Source organism: Anoplophora glabripennis, unplaced genomic scaffold, assembly GCF_000390285.2.
Source record: "Anoplophora glabripennis isolate ALB-LARVAE unplaced genomic scaffold, Agla_2.0 scaffold575, whole genome shotgun sequence".
NCBI lineage: Eukaryota > Metazoa > Arthropoda > Insecta > Coleoptera > Cerambycidae > Anoplophora > Anoplophora glabripennis.
In genome coordinates this window covers 104,044-123,862 of record NW_019416655.1, presented here as the reverse complement: position 1 = coordinate 123,862, position 19,819 = coordinate 104,044, and the positions used below count along the sequence as shown (strand labels likewise).

General features: G+C 31.5%; 1 protein-coding gene across 1 annotated transcript; it reads left to right on the top strand.

The window, feature by feature from the left end:
- Nucleotides 1–14,184: 14,184 nt before the first annotated feature.
- LOC108911673 lies at nt 14,185–19,215 on the top strand. Its single transcript, XM_018716665.1, has 2 exons — nt 14,185–14,222; nt 18,711–19,215. Exons 1-2 carry the CDS (start codon nt 14,211–14,213, stop codon nt 19,164–19,166), a joined length of 468 nt encoding a protein of 155 aa, XP_018572181.1. The 5' UTR covers nt 14,185–14,210; the 3' UTR covers nt 19,167–19,215.
- Nucleotides 19,216–19,819: the final 604 nt, after the last annotated feature.

Genomic DNA, 19,819 nt, shown 5'->3' with positions numbered 1-19,819 from the left:
AATAGGTTACGATGAATTACATCAACAAAGTAATGTACAAATACAGGGTGATTCAGAACTTATCAAAAAAAATTCTGGATGTACAGGGGACCCTTACAATTACAATTTTGTAAAGAAAAAATAAAAAAAGGCAGTTCGAAATTGATTTAAAAATACACTTCTGCACGGCACTGGAAACTGGTCCACTGTAAAACCTGACCTAGCACACTGCGACTGGCATGGCGGTGTGATAAAAACGGACAAAGACTTTCCCAAAGAAAGAAATATGTAAATAGAATTTTATAGCACCTATTTTATATCGGCAAATTCAACTGCTTTTGCCTTTATTAATTAATAAAATTAATGTGTTTTTAAATAATAAAATCATTTGACATACCCGATGTTACAACAATTGTTCAAAATTTTATCCACTAACGTGTAAACACGTTTGGGTCGTCTTACTTTCTACGAACTAACACAAATTATGTCTTGCTTCACCACAACACAAATGCTTCACCATAATACAAATGTTGTCTTGCTTCACCATAAATTAAAACGATATCCATCAACTCTGAGTTGCTGTACACGCAAACCATTTTTGACACTAACTACTAAAAAACTGTTGTAAACACCACAGATAACAGGTAAAAACTACCGCAACGACGGATTTCAGTATTAGGAGTCACATGGCTCTCCACGCTTATTGCGAATGACGCTAGAGACTACAGTTGTCCAGCTATGTAGTGGTTGAATGTACTATAACTTCAATAATTTTTTTCTCGGAAACTATAAGGGTTTTACAACAAATTTTTTAAGTTATAAACTCCATTTCTCAGTTGTGAATCACCCTGTATATTGTGTTGTTCGAAATAGACTTTGATGCAGTAAAGTAATAAAATAATAATTAAATAACTCTTTCAGTATGGCACGAGACGAGACTCGTAGAATTTTTTATTTAATTGATGAAAATATTTGCAGTATGCAATGAAATTAAATACGGTTTAGTTTCATATTTTACTTTAGTAACAAAATTCCAAAAACCGCTATTGGCACTTTATTGAGAATTGTTATAAATATCAAATATAAATGAAATGAGAAATTTACAAATCTTGATCTTTGTTTGAAAATTTGCGAGGGGTACTGGAACACTTTTTTAAAATCTAATTACGCTGTCTGTTCTGTTTACTAATTATTTTGTAAATCTGTATCTACAGTATGTATGTCCATGGTTAGGGGGAATAAGAGGAAAAATTTGTTTATTTTACATTTTACGGAAAAAAGGCACACTTAATAAAAAGTTTTGCTTGAATTTAAAATGAGGTTGCCATAGTGAAACTTAACATTTCATGTACGGGGTGTCCAGAAAATAAAAAATCTGAAAATGTCACGGGAGTAAACTACCTTTATTTTTAATATTTCTGAAAAGTGATATTTTGCAAAAGTCGTGCAAAAAAATTACTTGATTTTATAAATAAAACAATTCGCATACAAAATATTGGTTTAATTTTTTACAGAGCATAATAAATTCGGAAAAAAATGTATGTATAATAAAACATTATTCAAACACTCCTCTGCCAACGTTCACACAAATTTGAAGGCGTGCAAGGAATTCATTGTAGCTGCGTCTAATCTCTTCTAAAGATATGGACTGTACAGCATCTCTAATTCGTTGTTTTAGCTGCTCGATGTTATTGTTCAAAGGCCTGCTATACACGATCTGTTTGAGTCGGCCCCGCAAGTAAAAGTTCATGATTGTTAAATCTGGACATCGCGGAGGCCAATCCAGCGATTGGGAAAAATGTTCTGTAACCAGGTCTTAACAGTTACAGCAGAATGCGCCAGATAACCGTCATGCTTAAAATAAAAACAAGTAGTAAATTGTCCAATTCATTAGTAAGAAACGTTTGGAGTACATTCAGGTAGCTGTACGACCAAAAGAAATTGATTTAAAATATTTTCAAGTTTGTAACTTCGCCGCTAGGGGGCGCAACTGCTATAGTGTTACAGAAAATTGTCGGGTTTTCGAAATTTCACTTATATAACCTAAGTTGCAAATACATTTTTTAGATACACTGTTAAACCCTTCACAAGTTTTGTTTGAACTTTTTTTGTTATTACCATAGCAACGTCAGTATGAAGGACGCTATCTTGAAATTTTTAAATTATCATAACTTCTAAATGCTTTAATCTATTTCAGTAAACGATGGCTCCTTTTAAAGAACTATAAATAAAATTTATTTTTATGGTAGGTATAGGATTAAAAATATTATTTTCCTACACAACGGTAGACGACGCTATTGAGAAAAGTTTTGTAATTGTCTCCGTTTACTAAAAAATTAAATGCAACGATATAGGTTTTTTTTTTCATGGCTTGATAGACCATTCATTATGGAAAACATATACACAAACCGGAGGTCGATATCTTTTTCGTTTTCAAGTTATTGCTAAAATAATGAAGATCCTCCTTTATTCAGTTCTCTAAATAACATTGACATAATCCAAGCCAAAATTAAATTGTAAAACTATATCAATTTTATCCTTAAAAAGAATTATTGCTTATTTTGAAATTTTTTTGATAACTGCAATAGTTAGTTATACAGATTATTGTTTCTTTAACGAAGGAGGTTTTGTCTTATGAAAATAAACAAATAAAAAATTATGCCAAACGAAATGTGACAGCTCTTGCTACGTACTACGTGCAAAATTAGTGTCATTTGTATGAGAAAAGTACTTGTGTTCCATATAAAATTCCCAGGTATCTAACTAATTCCCTTAGACTTATTTGGGGATTTACATGGACACAAGCCAACATATTAATAATATTATCTTCCGTTCTTGTACGGCGATGTCTTCTTACAGAATGTAGTGGCGTCTGAATAAACGCTGAAATACTTCTCTGGAATAGCGTATTCTACGAGGGTATCGCAAAGCGTAGATATTCTCTTAAAGCTATAACGGCATTTTTCAAACATTGAAAATAAACTGCCAACATATCATACGCTTCCACATTCGTAAAAAGCATTTTTCTTGCTCACAAGTACTTATCCAACACAAATGACACTAATTTTACACGTAACAAGAGCTGTCACATTCGTTTGGCATAATTTTTCAGTTGTCAACACTATAGCAGTTGCGCCCCATAGCGGTGAAGTTACAAACTTGAAAATATTTTAAATCAATTTCTTTTGGTCGTATTTGTTAATAGATTTTTTACCCCATAATCGTAGCACGTCTAGTTTTCTATATGTATACAGCCGTTCGATACCGTTAATGGATCACCCTGTATAAGCAAATTGGATACTTGTTAATTCTACGTAAAAAACAAGCATAAATTATGGAAATTGAAGTTATATAAGTATAATGCTTCTTTTTGCAATCACAATTGCATGAAAATATGGTGCTTTTTTAAGTAATATTATTTTAACGTTGCTTTTCAGAGCAATAATGTCGAATGAAAACAATTAATTTATAACAATAACAAGTGTTTAATTTTAGTGTCTAAAGTTTTGATAGGATGTAGAAGTGCTAGCGTATGGCCTCCATATTCTCCAGATTTGAACCCATGTGATTTTTTAAGTTATTCATTCCACAGGCATTGAACACTTACAATTTTAATTGGATATACCTACCTACTTATCCTGAAGAATTAAAATATAATTTCAAGAAACATATTTGTTGATAGATGATACTTAAAATATTTCTGAGCAAAAAACTTCTCTAACTTCAAGATACTGTAACTTCGAAAACGTTAATAATCGGGTGGGGGTTTATAAGGCAAAATAATTCAGAGGAAGATACCTCTGAATTTTTTAAGCGTGTTTTGAATTGTTCTGTACAAAAAATTTCAACATCCGCGTCAACGTTTGACCTTTTCATGATTCCCTATTTTTTTTGAATATATACACAGCGCACGTTGATTTTAGTATTACACGAACAACTACAATTACAATTATGATGAATCGACTACGTCACATACTTATCTCGTTCCTGATTGACTTCTTTCGCTCGCATTAAACCGTTTTTCCAACTCAGGGTCAAGGACTTTTTATCACGCAAATGTAGATTTAAGCACAATTCCAGACGCATATTTATACACTGACAAAAATCTTAATTATTATTTTTGAAGAAGTTTGGATATAATCATACTTTACTTTATGAAAATTGTTTGTAATAACATTGCTTTGTTTAGCTCACACAAACTGAAAAAGTGAAAAACCTTTTTGATTAAACCTAAACACAGGTGCGTGTTCGCACAACCTTTGTCCGTCTCATTACTTGTTATAGGACGTAATCCGACAATTACGAGTTTTCCGCTAAATAATGGTATAAATAACGGTGCCAGCGTGGATGGCTGTTCTCGTTATTGAAAAGCCACAAAGGCTGGGTCTACGAGGCTCCGGGGACCCACTGGGTTCATTAGGTTGCCGTAATTTTGTGTATTCTGTGTCGCCAGTGGATTGAGGAGAACCGCCGAGAGACGACTGTCCGCTGAAATATTCTCTAATCATTTATTCGTTATGCGTATGATTTTGTTGATTCACTCGACTAAATCCTTCTTTCACAATTTCAGCGTATGTAGTTATTTTATTTTAAATTAAAGAGAATCTACGTGAAGGGTATCTTGTTAATGGCGAAATATATTTCGATGGATACATTTGACAGCCTTAATACTAGGAAAACTGTTTTTTCTTGCAAATTAAGTCTTGTGTAATGGTGGATATTTTCTGTTCTCCTTCTAAGAGTTTTAAACATGTATAAAAAGCAATTTGTAATACGTGATGATGAAAATTTTACCAACATGATTATTCAAAAACTACTTGCTATTGCAGTTTATAATTAATTACTGCTTTCGTAAGGTTATTGGTAAAGTTGTCTTTACCAGAAATTGACGTAGACAGGAAACAATGATTAGGAAATACTTTTGAAACTTGTCGACCATGGGTATACAAAAAACTCCGACGAAAACTCAAGAGAAGTAAAATCTTGTATGCCATGATTCAAATACACAGGGTGTCCAAATTTATAGATGTGTAGGTCATTAATATAATTCAAAATATGCGCATATTTGGAAACTATTTCAAAATTGCAAATTCTAAGACTGCTAGGTTTTTTTAAATACTAATGCTTATAAAATGGCAAATAAATAATCAAGCAATTGAAAATAAATATACCTGAACTGTAATATTTTTAGGATTTTATATACAATTTAGAAATGAATATATTTTTATAGAAGTTGATACATTTTGAGCGCCGCAGAATTGGGTCGTGTCATTTCAGAATAGCATAGGTAACATATATTTTTCAATTTTGTATTCCGTAGATATCTATAGGCATGTATTTTAATTTTGTTATACTTATCTTAGAAATATATCATCTTTGAGTACGATTGCTTATAGTAGACATTTATCATCAATGATATGATATAAATATAAATGTAATTTCAGAGAAAATATTCCAACGGACATCTTACAAAAATATGTGATCTGAAACATAGACATACCATTCTTTGTATTAGTATTAGCTGGCTATTATTATTATTCCGTAGCTGGCTATTATTTTTCAGAATAAAGGTACGAAAAGTAGGGTTAATCTTTTTTGCTGTTTTTCTAGCAATATTTTTAAAGAAACTATAGACTTCCTTACATAGCTGAACGCAGAAATAAAATATCTTCCAGAATTGATAAAGAAATATATAGTGTGCCATTTGAACAAAAACAATCGACTATAGCAATTTTGACATATGTTACCATGGAGACGATCTAATATAATAATTTGATAGAGTTTGAGCGGCGATTTAAACATATATAGGGTTTGTTATAGATATTTGTTAAAATAAANTTCTTAAAAAGAGATAGTCTATAGTTGTCAACGTAGATATTGGATGCAGATCTAGTATCATGACTGTGAATACAGCTGCAGGACGGGAACAAATTTAAATGATTTTTCACAAACATACCTGCTTCATAAATGAAAATGGACGCAACTGTTAATATTTTATTTGTTTTAAATAATGGTCGACATGAATCAAGTGGCTGATACGAAAAAATTAACCTTAATGTTCTTTTTTGTAATATAAAAACTCTATGGATATCCCTCGATTGACCCCAATACAGGATCAAATATTTTAGATGTGAGTATACTAATGCATAATAGATATTTAGTAGATATTTTTTTTCAACAATGGACTTAAGATTTCGAATAACATAATATGAGGAATTTAGTTTCTTTAAAACGTATTCAATGTGTTTAGACCAAGATAAATTTTCATCTATGTGCAGTCCGAGAAACTTAGTGTGAGATACATTTTCAAGCGTAACATTCTCTATCGTTAATGTAAAATTTAATTGGGACAATAAACGTTCTTTACGAAACATAATATACTTAGTTTTACTAACATTAATAATCAGTCTATTTGATATACACCAAGCATGAAAGTTTGCAAGCACTGCATTCGCAATATTTTGCAGTAAAGCAGCTGAGTCTGATTTTAGACAGATGGTAGTATCATCAGCAAACATTACCAAAAATATGTTTTCCGAAAGTGATATATTGGCTTCTAAGTCATTTATAAATAAAATAAATAATATATAGTAGACATTTATCATCAATGATATGATATAAATATAAATGTAATTTCAGAGAAAATATTCCAACGAACATCTTACAAAAATATGTGATCTGAAACATAGACATACCATTCTTTGTATTAGTATTAGTACAGTAGTAGTGGTAGTCTTAAACAGTTTCAGAGTAACTTCTGAAGAAGAGAGCAATATGTCTCTCGAAACGTCAAGAGTTGTAAATCGACGACGTGGCAACCAACCCGAAAATCATTCAACCAAAAAAGTAGTAGTAGTTTGTCGCAGAAACGTATAATACGTTCCACATAATTAGGAACGGGTTTTCATAAAATCACTCATATCTTTAAAGACCGAACATAATATAGGTACTATTCAAAATTAGAAGTGGGACATTCAAAATACATACCGGTTGATTCAGGTTGATATTCGCGGCCCCGTATCTCTTTTATTTTAACAAATAGCTATAACAAACCCTATATATTTTTAAATTGCCGCTCAAACTCTATCAAATGACATTATTAGATCGTCTCCATGGTAACATATGTCAAAATTGCTATAGTCAACTGTTTTTGTTCAAATGGTACACTATATATTTTTTTATCGATTCTGGAAGATATTTTTTTTTCTGCGTTCAGCTATATAAGGAAGTCTATAGTTTCATTAGAAATATTGCTAGAAAAACAACAAAAAAGATGAACCCTACTTTCAGTAACTTTATTCAGAAAAATGATAGCCAGCTGCGGAAACGACTGAATTTTGACGTTTCTAAATAACGGTTTGTCAAAATAATTGACATTTTGTACCTACCTATTCTATCTATACTTATTATAACATGAATACTTACAGTAATCAAGAAATACTAGATATGATTTTAATTTATGGAGAGCGCCGAAAGAACGCTAAAGCTGCCAGGTGTTTGTACCAACATCGTTTTCCGCAGAAACAACTTCCATCAGATAAAATTTTCGGAAAGTTAGACAGGAATTTGGCGGCAGATGAAAGTTTTCAAAAGAAAAGAAGAGTTTTTAAACCCAGAAAGGCAAGAGATGAAGAACATTCGATGGATATGTTAAATGGCCTGCTAGATCTTCGGATTTCACTCCTATAGATTTTTTTTTGGCTTTACCTAAATGATATTGACGACCTTAAAAGCAGAATAAGAGTAGAATGTCGGAGATTAAATGAAGAAACACTAGAATGTGTTTGTAGAGAGTGATAAACAGAGCTATTCTTTGTTTGGAAGGTCATTTTGAACATTTGAAATAAATATTGTTTTTAATTTGTTATATTATTATTATCGTATTAAAAATAAAATATGTTACTTTAAAAAACACAGTAGCTTGTTTCCGTAGCTGGCTATTATTTTTCAGAATAAAGGTACGAAAAGTAGGGTTAATCTTTTTTGCTGTTTTTCTAGCAATATTTTTAAAGAAACTATAGCCTTCCTTACACAGCTGGATGCAGAAATAAAATATCTTCCAGGATTGATAAAGAAATATATAGTGTGCCATTTGAACAAAAACAATCGACAATAGCAATTTTGACATATGTTACCATGGAGACGATCTAATAACGTCATTTGATAGAGTTTGAGCGGCGATTTAAAAATATATAGGGTTTGTTATAGCTATTTGTTAAAATAAACGAGATACAGGGCCGCGAATACCAAACTGAATCACCCGGTATATGCGATTTCAATTTACATCACACCGTAGGGAAATTCTCCAAAATTTTCATCAGGAATAACCGCCTGTGTCATTGTGATAGATATTTGCATTATACAGAGATAAAAAGAAACACTTTCTGTAAGGGGCTTTTGAAGTCCTGTATATTTTAGATTTCGTGTCAAGCGGTCAATTAAATATTTTTTTCTTGAAGAAACAGAATGTGCATTTTATTTTAAGAACGAATGACACAAACTTGAAAATAGTGTATTCCATAACTCGATAATCCTTATTAATAATGGACTGGACTTCCTCTTGACTGTACAACTTCTTAACAGCGTCTAGGCATGCCTCTTATTAGATTATTGATTATTGCCATCGGAATTTGTTCCCACTGCTCTTCTCAGGGCATTTGTAAGTTCATGTTACATCTGTGGTTGAACTCGCAATCGAAATATCCCTTTTTGGATTCCATTCCAAAGGTGCTCAATAGGACTTAAGTTCTGTTGATACTATTGGATTCAAAAAATTGATTGACCATATTCCGCTTAATGTTAAAAAGTGCAATATATTCTCTTACAACTGGAGAAAGGAGCCTCTTTGTATGAATATAAATTAATGTCACTGAATCGTCCCGAATATATTAAAGACCTTGAGATTGCGTTGCGTAGTCCAAAGGGCCAAATACTAACGTATTGTTTCGACATTTGAATACCTTTGTAAGATGTAAATTTGAGTACGCCTTGTTGATCTGGAATCCTGGCTACATGACATAGAGATTCTTTAAAAAATACACAAAGATGGATATTATATTTCCATCGGGATTACTCAGGAGACTCTGTTTCTGAGATTTTCTGTAGAAGCCTTCAGTTGAATAAAGAAAAATGTGCTTTATTGATATTGCTTAAACCATTACACATTGATATTTCCTCAAATATTTGAGAAACGCACATTTTCTTGTGTATTACCTACCTTCAGATATTCCAAAAAAAAAAAAAAATAAGGACATATCTTTGTGATATAGGTAAAACTTTTAATCCTAAAATATTTTCTAAGTAGTTTAGTTCGAAAGTTGGTCTCGATGCCACCCCAAACTATAAAAAAGTCTCATCAAAAGTAACATGTTCCGCCTTTGTTTTATACTGATACCTTCAGTCGCGTCATCACCACATTCGAGTCCTATCACTGTTGGACTACAAAGAAAGATTTGTCGGTGAACAGAAAATGATCTGATTCTTGAAAACGTCGATTTCGGTGATTTAGACTGAATTTGAGATGATTTGTTCCATGTTCTCTGGGTCATTTTGGACGTCTAGTAAGACGTCTACATCTGAGGTTTGCTTCAGTCTATTTTTTACCATTACGAGAGAGATATTCAAATAACGTTCATTGTTTTTTTTTCTTATTTTGCTGTTAATAGACGCCTTTTTAATGATTTACGGTCATATCGTTTCTTAACAATCATATCCTGGGCAATAATGATGTTTATTCCCTTCAGCTAAACACATTTTTTATTATTGCAGATTTTTTTATGATGCAATTTCTGTTTTCACAGAAGAATTTTCTTTTTTCCCAGTGGGTAAAAATTGTTTATGTGAGATTTTTGGATTTCAAGATCCAAAACTTTTTTATTTATGTACAAATAATCTCAACGATAATTTGTTGATTTTGTTTTGTATTTGAAGGAAATTTTAAAGATATTTTAACTCTGAGAATCTTCATCAGCGAGACCATTAAAATTGGTCGATGATTAAAAAGTTATGAAAGTGACTAGACTTTAAGCACTCTATTTCTTGTCTGAAAAAAGGTCAGCAGACAAGGTAAAGCATTTTAATACATTTAAAGGAACATGTTTTTTAGTGTAACCTGTCTGGACGTCCTTTTTACCTCTCAATGCGACAAAACATTCCGAACAAATGCCGCCGCTATAAAAAACCCCTCGAATTCCTCGACTCCATTCCGATAATTAATTATTCCGGGTTAAAATTTCGCGAGCCCCTCGAATCCCGTACGAAACTACGGGAAACCGTAATAGTTTGATTGATGTTGCATGTAAAACTATATTAACTTGATGTGTATCGATTGGCACGCGCTTTGTTTGATTTCCCGCCTGTGCCGAAGATTGTAATTAGGCCCTTTACGACCCTGTTGGCCGTTATCGGGCGTTTCTTCTCCTCCTGGAGAACTCCGTGACGTTTTTACGGGCCGTTAGATGAATGTAAAAGAAGTTAATGATAGTCGCGGTTTTAATAATAAACAAACTTCCCCCGCGACCGCCTCTTTTTCCGTCTTTGCAGGGACGTGCTTTCTGTTGTTTTAAGTTGGCGGTTTTAAAGGTCTTTTTTCCGGAAGACTCCGCAAATTACTTTCCTGTTTACGAGGTTTTGCAGACGTGCGCTAAAGAATGATATTTGCCACTAGCGAAGTCGTTAAAATGTAAAATAATGCACAGTCCTTAAACGTGTAATTTTGTGTCATTGTTACACGAAATCTGAATACCTATGCCTTTTTTAATACATTTTTTATGTATCATAGAGAAAGGTCCAGGTCTTTTATTCATGTCAGTTAAGATTTAACAGAACATCAGTTTGAAACCAGGATTTTAATTTTTTTTTATACAGGAGGTAACAGTTTTCTTCTGAAAAAAATTAGGAAACCATAGATTTTATAAAAGTAATGAGATTGCAATATACATTTATTTCGAAATCTCAACCATTTCCGGGATACAGAGTCTTGAAATAAAAAAAAGATCACATTTTCTAAAATATTTCTGAAATGCTCTATGTACAATGTTGATATTTAAAGTATGATGCTTTTTCGGGTTGTTGTGCCATGGCCTATGTACCTACTTGGTCGCCGCCAGTTACAGACCGTTCACTTCCATAACCTTAGTTAGAAACCTTTGATATGCCCTTGTTGATCTTGAGCTAAGTTCTGTGGGCGCAGACCAGATATCAGAATATCTAGGGCTACCCAGATGTTCATTTCGGTTCTTATTGTTGGTTTTTATATATTCACAGTATTAGTTTATAAACAGACAGTGGTGGAGACACTAGTGACACTGCCACTAAGAACTTCAAAATTTCGACGCCACCAGATAGTTTGTACATTTGTGCATTTAATTCTTGTGTAAGTTTTTAGTATATTTGAAAAATCAGCCGAGAAATTATTTTTTTAATTTAAAATTGGTTTATCACATAGCTGAATAAAAATAAAATAACTCTAAAACTATTCGTTTCCCAGAAAAAATGTATTGGAATTTTTTATTCGAAGCACAATTTTAAAATCAGTGTAGCCAAACCAGAAGTCTCAAAACATCATTGACGTAGAAATTGAAGTCTTTTTGGACTTTCAAAAATTAATAATTTGAGTAATTTAGAAATTGACTAAAAGTATTTAATTCCTAATGTGATTTTTCGTTTTCAAATAAACGGAAAAATGGTATTTTTCAGTTTATTTAAAAGCTATTATATTTTCGAAATATAAAACGGGTCTTGACATAAATTTAACTGACAGTGGAATATTAAATATGAAATAACTCTGAAACTATTTGATTCACAGAAAAAAATATATAGGAATTTTAGTTCGAAATGCAAATTTGAAAACATTGTAGCCAGTTCAAAAATCTAAACGTCAATGACATAGAAATTTAAAATTTTTATATCTCTGTCCCTCAGAAAATTTAAAATGTCAATTGCAATGCTTTTTTCGATCGTTAATATTTATACTGCATTTAAATTTAATTTTGAATAAAAAATTCCTATACATTTTTTCTGTGAAACGAGCAGTTTTAGAGTTTTAGGCTTGTTTTTCGAATGAATTGAGGTATATGTTTTTTTAAATCAGAATAGGATTTAAATAAACTTACGCAATTTTCAAAATTACCAGTGTCTAGAATTCTAAGGTTCTTACTGACAATGCCTCGCACTGTCTACGCCATTGGTTAACAGATTTGTTTATCAGTTCTGTGGATTTTTGCCTTTAATTAATCATATCATTAGCTCAAGTTTTATCATTTTATTTCTAGCGTTATCAGTTCTATTCCCAAAAATCTAAAATTTCAGCATCTGTATCTTAGAAACCGTTGAGATTTCGAGACAAGTTTTTAAAGCAAAGTGTCACAGATGTTTTTCTACTCTTTATCAGGGTAAAACTTAGACACCGTCAAGCATTATTTTCGTTGACGAATTCATTGATAAGAAAATTGTCATATATGAATAACTTACACACAATTTAACTTTTTGAATATAAAGGGTCATTTCCCATTTCTCATAAAAAATAGACAGGTTTGCATAAAACATGTAACACGAATTTCACTAATTTTAAAAAAGGAGTACAAAAAACTTAATTTCGAAGTTTGTGGAACAGTAAAGACACAATCAGTTCGTTAGTAGATATATTTGCGGTGACCTTTCGTTGCAATTTAATTCAACATATTTTCGATTTACACTTGAGAGACTAGATGCTACTATTGGGCACTAGCTACTTAGCGACTTAATCAGACAGAATTGCCAAGTTTCAAATCTAGACGTTTTCATTAATGTTGCTATTACTTTGAGGAACTCGAATGAAACATGATAAGCAAAAAAAGTGCCTAATTTGCTCTTTGATTACCTTATTTGTGTCTGTTTATTTATTTTTTTGTTTATTTCCAGTTGTAAAAATTGCTCAAATAGACTTACTAATAATACTTTATTGCAGTTATGTGATTACTTGAATAATAATTTTTATTTTTAAATAATTTGGAGTTTTGTCAATGTCTCGTTATCTCGAAAACGATGTATTTTATGAACATGCAACAGGAGTACATTTATATAAAGTCTTTAGGCTTCAGGCTTTGAAATAGCTTAGAAAAAAAAAGAAAAATGGGAATGGTAAAAAAGCTTATTGTTGTGGATGTTTGAGTACAATTAAAAACTGAAAATATACGCCAACTCAAAAAAAACCGTTGCAGCCATTTTTTTAATAAGCGTTTTAGTTATATCCTGTATAACATTTTATACAAATTTAACTTACGAAATAGATGTTCTTTTCTCTTAACTCGTTTTATTGAAAATGGTTTGAGGCGTTTTTTTTGTAAAAATTGCATTTGTCATTAAATGTAAAATTTTCAGAAGCATGTAAATACTTATTAACTTTATTAAACAAAAAATATTTACTAGTAGTGGTTTTGTTTTTGAAGTTTAACATCATGAAGTATATTTAGTACTAGAAGACACTCTCAGTTTCAATTTTGAATTAGAATTTTCAAAAATTCTTTATGTTTTCGCATGAATGCTATATTTCATATTTAATTGATGTCTAGGCCTAAGAAAATTATATTTCAATTGTTTTTATAATTCAGAGAGTAATATTTTTATATTTTAAATTATGTGGCATTCTTGAAGGAAACTAATTTTGGCATAAAAGGTTTTTGGGAAATTGACAAATATTTAAACGATTTAAACCCATATTTTCTAAAACACAGTGATTTTATTGGTACTTTAATCAAGTGTTGTAAATTGTATCTATCCACAATCCCTTAAACACGAGTTGATCTAAAATATTTGAAGTTCTTAGATGTTCTGTTAGTATTTAGCAATTCATAAAAAAACAGTTTTCAAGTCAAAAGTCAGAAGTATGACAAATACAGACAGTTCAAGTATTGCGATTTTCTTAAAATTGTTATTTATGACATTATGTTTTTTAATATTCTTCTTTTAGCAGAACCGTTATATTTCCTAAATTTATAATTTCCGAAAACCTGCACGCCCTCGAATGTCCATAAGAGAATGAGAGATTAACATAAATATCGCTTGTGTTTTTTCACGTATATCAAGTAAACCACATTACCACCACACATCTCGATACAATTCTTACAACAAAACGGTCTATTTTTTTGCATTTTGGGGCGTGAGACAAGGTTGACTCGCTGTATATAATGGGGACTCCCCCAAAAAGCGACACTACTTGTTCGGGCACGACCACCGTTAGTTCAGAAATCACAATGCTAGCTTTCGTAAGTAGTAGATAAACGCTTATTTGTCTAATGAAACGGATCTGTCAGTTACGTGATTGATAATACGTACGTGGGGGGCACTGAACCCTTAAAAAATTGGCGTGCGTGGTGTAACCGGCGACAAATTTGCAATTGTGATTTAATAATGGATATTAGAAATGTGAAGTTTGTGAGTTATGTGATTGTCTATTGTACAGGGCGATTCATAATTCTATTTTTATTGCGATTTACTTCTTTGCTATTAAGATATTGAAATGGTATAAAATGTAGATAAAAATAACGTCGCAAGGTTATTTCTACTTTTTTTATATACGGGCTCACAAGCTCTTGAAGTTGAAAATCGATTTTTCTTTGCAACTTTTTTGATTTTCATTAATTTTGAACAATTTATGAGTAAAAGTTATGTTATTTGAAGCTCTTTATACTAATGTACTTAATTTATTGATAACTTAATTGGTAGCCCGGAGCAGAGCACCCTCGGTTGTAGTAACCCCCAGAATAATTTATAAACTTACTTTTACAACTGTTATTGCCGTTTTAAAGATATTTTTGTACTTTTTTTAAACGAAGAAGGTGTACATATTTGATATCCGAAACACCAAACCGTTTTCCAGACACAAGCATTTTAACTATAAAAGTACCATACTATTTCCGACGCATCTTAATTGTAATAAATATATAAAAACAAAAATTAGTCTCTTATACGGTAAAATAATTACATAATATTAAACGCCATTTGACATTGTGCATTTATTTTGTTACATAAAGAATTTCTATTTATTACAAATAAGATATGTCGGAAATAGTGTGGTATCTTTATGGTTAAACGTGTTTATCTTTAAAACAGTTCATTGTATTGATAATAAACAAGTGTACCCTTTTTACTTAAAAAAAATTAGAAAGTTTTACACTGAAAGCAATGCGCATTATTCTGTATTAGAATTCTAAACGGCGTTGTAAGAACAATGTTACATAAATAAGTGAATATTCTATATAAAATGGGTATTACTAACACAGTTGTTTAGTGACTATAAACCATATTCTTCATTAAATGATTGCATAACTGTATATACAACGTTGTTTATATTCCTTCCAAAAATAATAACTATAACTTATTTTAGAAATAAGAAAGGGTCCAATTTCTCATTTCTTATTTCTTATTTCTAAAATAAGTTACAATGGAGAACTCACATTTATCAATTTTTGCACTTAATAACTATAACTTATTAAAATGTTCTATAGGTACTCGTTATTAGGACATCTGGTACTAGTTATAAGTTTTATAATAATTAATATATTAAACTGTTATATACTTTTCATGAGTTAAAAATATATTAACATTGCCATATTAATTTTCTCAAATTTTGTGTTAAAAATGATGACAAATAGCTCCCAAACTGCCCAGCTTATGTATTCTTGCATTACCTTCCATTACATGGAAATTTGCACTACAATTCTTCCACCATAAGCATGAAATATCCCTGAGGTTGTTATAATTCTGTTTCTTTTGCTTGCTTGACTTTACTAGTTCTCTTTTCACAATTTCTGTTCCTCCATCTTATGTAAAGCTTAACATCAGCGGTTTCTAATAGGGCATACAAAATAATATTTTTTCAAGATTTAGACAAGATTTAAATATGACAAATCAAACAGGCAGATTACCATATTGGTCGTTATACAACAAATCTTTGTGACAATACAAATGGCAATAGAACCTATGCATAACATGTACGAAGCGCATTCCAGTTAAACTCGTTGAATAATGAGTGTTTTTTTTGTAAATAAAAGTTGTATATTTGTTACAAAAGGTTTAAGATGCGTCACACACATTATTCTAGAGAAACGGTTTAATATTTCTTTCAGTGTAAAAGCGAACAAAACTTATATAGGCCTATAACATGTTTTGGAGGTCTAGAATACCGAAATCCATAAATTATTTATCCAAATTTAATAAAAAAACAAAAAGTTATGACGAAAAATCGATTTTCAACTTTTAACTTCAAGACCAATATATGTAAAAAAGCCCTGCGTAATCAGATTGTTCAATAAGAAAAAAATATGACTGAAAAACCGTTTCTTTTGTGAAAGTTATATAGGATCTAGATATATTGCAGTCTTTTTGATGATAATCATTTATTTACTAAACTTTGTTTAGTGCTTGCCAGTGCTTATTTTTGACTAATCTCTTATATTTTAGTTCCATGGGATAAAAACTTTAATCACGAATTCTGCGATATGTCAATATTTTGTTACTTTTTAATAGAAGAAATATAATATAAGTATTACCATAAAATAAACTCCGGAAACTTAACTTATTGTCTAAAGAAAACATGATTGTTAACTCATCTTACAAGTATTTAACACAAATAATAATTTTTAGTGTTGCTCCCAGGTAATTGTTTTTCAGATCACACTTTCCATATTCATGAAACAACCATGTCTTAAACAAGAAAATACTACTTGTTCTATTCAAATAACGCAAAGAAATAAATTATATGCGACACCAATTCCACGATTTAGAAGTTCGAAATTGATTTAAATTTTTTTAAGTGAAATACTGCGCATTGTTAGAAAAGCCTGCTTTTAAAATATAATGCCAAACTGAAGTAGCAAATAATAAATTTTTAAACATTTTAAACAAAAAAATTCTTTGTGGACATGGGTCCAAAAATGCTTAGTGAAAAAAATACAAGGTGCAAAGGTCCGTTGCCGTAAATATATTTTTTAATTAGATTTGAAATAGTTGATCAGATCCAAATCAAATTCGTGCAGGTCTTTAGATTATGGATTGCAATAATCTTATGGAGTCTAGTTCTTTTTACTTACAGTACAGTGATTTAGGATTTTTTATATTCAAAGATTTAGAGAACGAAGTAAATTTCTGTACACTGATCATATATAAAATGAAATACCTCGCCAGTGGTATATAAATGTATTTATTTCAGTATTTATACAAACACTGTTACATGTATAGCGTCACAGCGATATAAAAAACAAGATGCATGTTAGTGTTGTCGAAAAATAAGAATCGCTCAACGATAGAACGCTAAAAGGTTACACCCTGTATATCCCTCGAAATTGCTACAGCCACCTCAACTGCACATCCTTATCGACTTACTATCAGCACTGTACTAAGCCATTGTTACAAATTTTCCCTTTTTTGCCACTGAAAACCATATATTGATTTGCCGCCCTTACACACAAATTCACCCTCCATTCACGTATACATTTTCCTAACATCTCGCGTTACACAACAATTCTTTAAATATTTCTAATATTAAAATTATCCATCCATTTTCCTGAAAAGCCATCTTAAAATACACAAAAAGTAGGTACTCTTCATCGATAATATGCACCGTTTTGAAAATAATTTGTAATACATAGATTTATGCACCATATACACTTCGAAAATCATAGTGCCATTGATTGCTTCTAAATTTTGCTGTCACATTACACTAGTTTAGTCGGCCACTCTGCTATTGTTCCACGCTAAGGTAATCGCAATCGATAATCTAAATATATTTGTACAGTTTTATTTCGATCTGATGAGTCGTTTTAAAGTTATTTAAAAATATATGTTTTCCTAAATAAAATTCACAGGAAACTTTTAGTTTAGAATGACAAAGGGACATTTCCTATTTCAGTTTCAGTATGGAACCATATTTTAGAAACACCCTGTATAATAATTGAACGGATGCAGTTGAATTATCCTAACAATTGAAGTCTTTTTATATTTTATAGAGCGGAAATATGTGTTTTGTTCTTTTCCCGTCGACTCTCTTGACGTTAGAAACGGTTCATTTCTTCTTTAATAGGTTATCCTTTCCCCCTCGCGGTTACCTTTTTCTAAGAGAATCAGTACAACTGCTACGTGCATGGGAAAATAGTAGTTTCATAGATTAAAACAAAACAAAAAATTTAATTAAAATAATGACACAGTTTGTAATAAATGTAGGCACTATAAGTAATTGTGGTTTAAAGGGCTTCGTCGACACTTGGCATTAATTCCAATTTATTAGAAAATTTTTTGTGGTTCCATAAATTTATAACTAAAGCAATTAATCAAAAGTGCCACGCATTATGAGTAATTTCTTAAATTGGGCGCGCGGTTTTGTTGTGGAAATCGTCGATTTTTCCTGGGCTGCGATTAGCTGGTGAATGCATATTGTGCGAGTATTGTTCGCCAGAACAATGAAAAGATAGGATAATTTGTTAAAAATTGACAACGTTGATTACAATTGGTTAAAAACCGTATTTGAAAAAGCGTTTTACATTCTGTGATAATCCACATTTAGGAGCTTTTCAAGATTTCTTTTCATAAATACAAATCCCCGAAAAAACTTTGAAATATAACAGTTTTAGCCTAGCCTGGAACCGTGACATTAAATAACTCCTGAGTTTTTGATGCCTTTGTTCCTGAAGTTATAGTTTCAATAAAAAAACCTTTCGATAGTTTTGAGAAATTCTATTCTAGTAACACCTTTTCAGAGTACCATCATCCTTCTTGGAGTGATAGCAGCCGCTAATGCAGGGCTAATAACTCCACACCCATTAGTCAGAGCCTACGCTGTCATAACTCCAACACCCGCAAGCATAGTACTACCTCAAGGTTCTAGCCTAGAGGGCCGGTACATCCCAGACCACCTAGAAACTCTTTACGACGACGGTTCTTATAAGCCACAACCAACCTCCCTGACACTGGCCGCCTCGCCTTACGGACTTGTGCCTGCCGGATCCGGACTTGAGGGCCAGTACATACCGGATAACCTCGAGAGACTCTACGACGATGGTTCCTACAAACCTGAAGCTGCTCCGGTACCATTTAGTGCCTCTCCTTATGGACTAGTGCCAGCTGGATCTGGTTTGGAAGGCCACTATATACCTGATCTTAGTGAGAAATTGTACGACGATGGATCCTACAGGCCTCAATATGTAGTTGCTTAATGGAAATTAGATAGAAGTTGTATATAGTAATAAAATTTTGTACAAAATATTGGTGCCTTATTTAAATTTATAGATTAAAGTCTCAAACTCTCTGCTGTAGTTTCTACCAGTAACGAATTTAATTACAGTAGACTTTGTACACTTCAATGCATTCAATTGATTTAATTTGTTTGAATGAATATAAGTCCTTAAAACATTATTTTTGTGGTTTGGGTTCTGTAGATATACCTACTTACGATAAACCAGTACTAATCATGAAATTATGAAACATGACAATTATACGAGATTTTAAATATTGCATTTTAAAATAATTCATGTCAGAATTTGTAAAACATATATTTTGATTGTGTTAGTGCTGATGCATCTCTTATCAAATAGTAAATCCTGGAAAACATTGAAATGGAAATTAGTTATATAATTCACTCAGGTCATACGTTATTAGATTTTAACGAAACAAAGCTGTTGTAATAGTTTGAAAAGTTCAAATTCCATTACACGACGTAATTCCACTTTCTTTTTAAAAAACTTGAGCAAAACAACAAATACGCTCTAACTCTATTGTGTACAGTATTCCTTGATGTGTTACAGTTTAAATGGCATAATTTTCAATCCATGACCAAAGTTTTTATGAGTTTCTACATGCTTTCACTTAT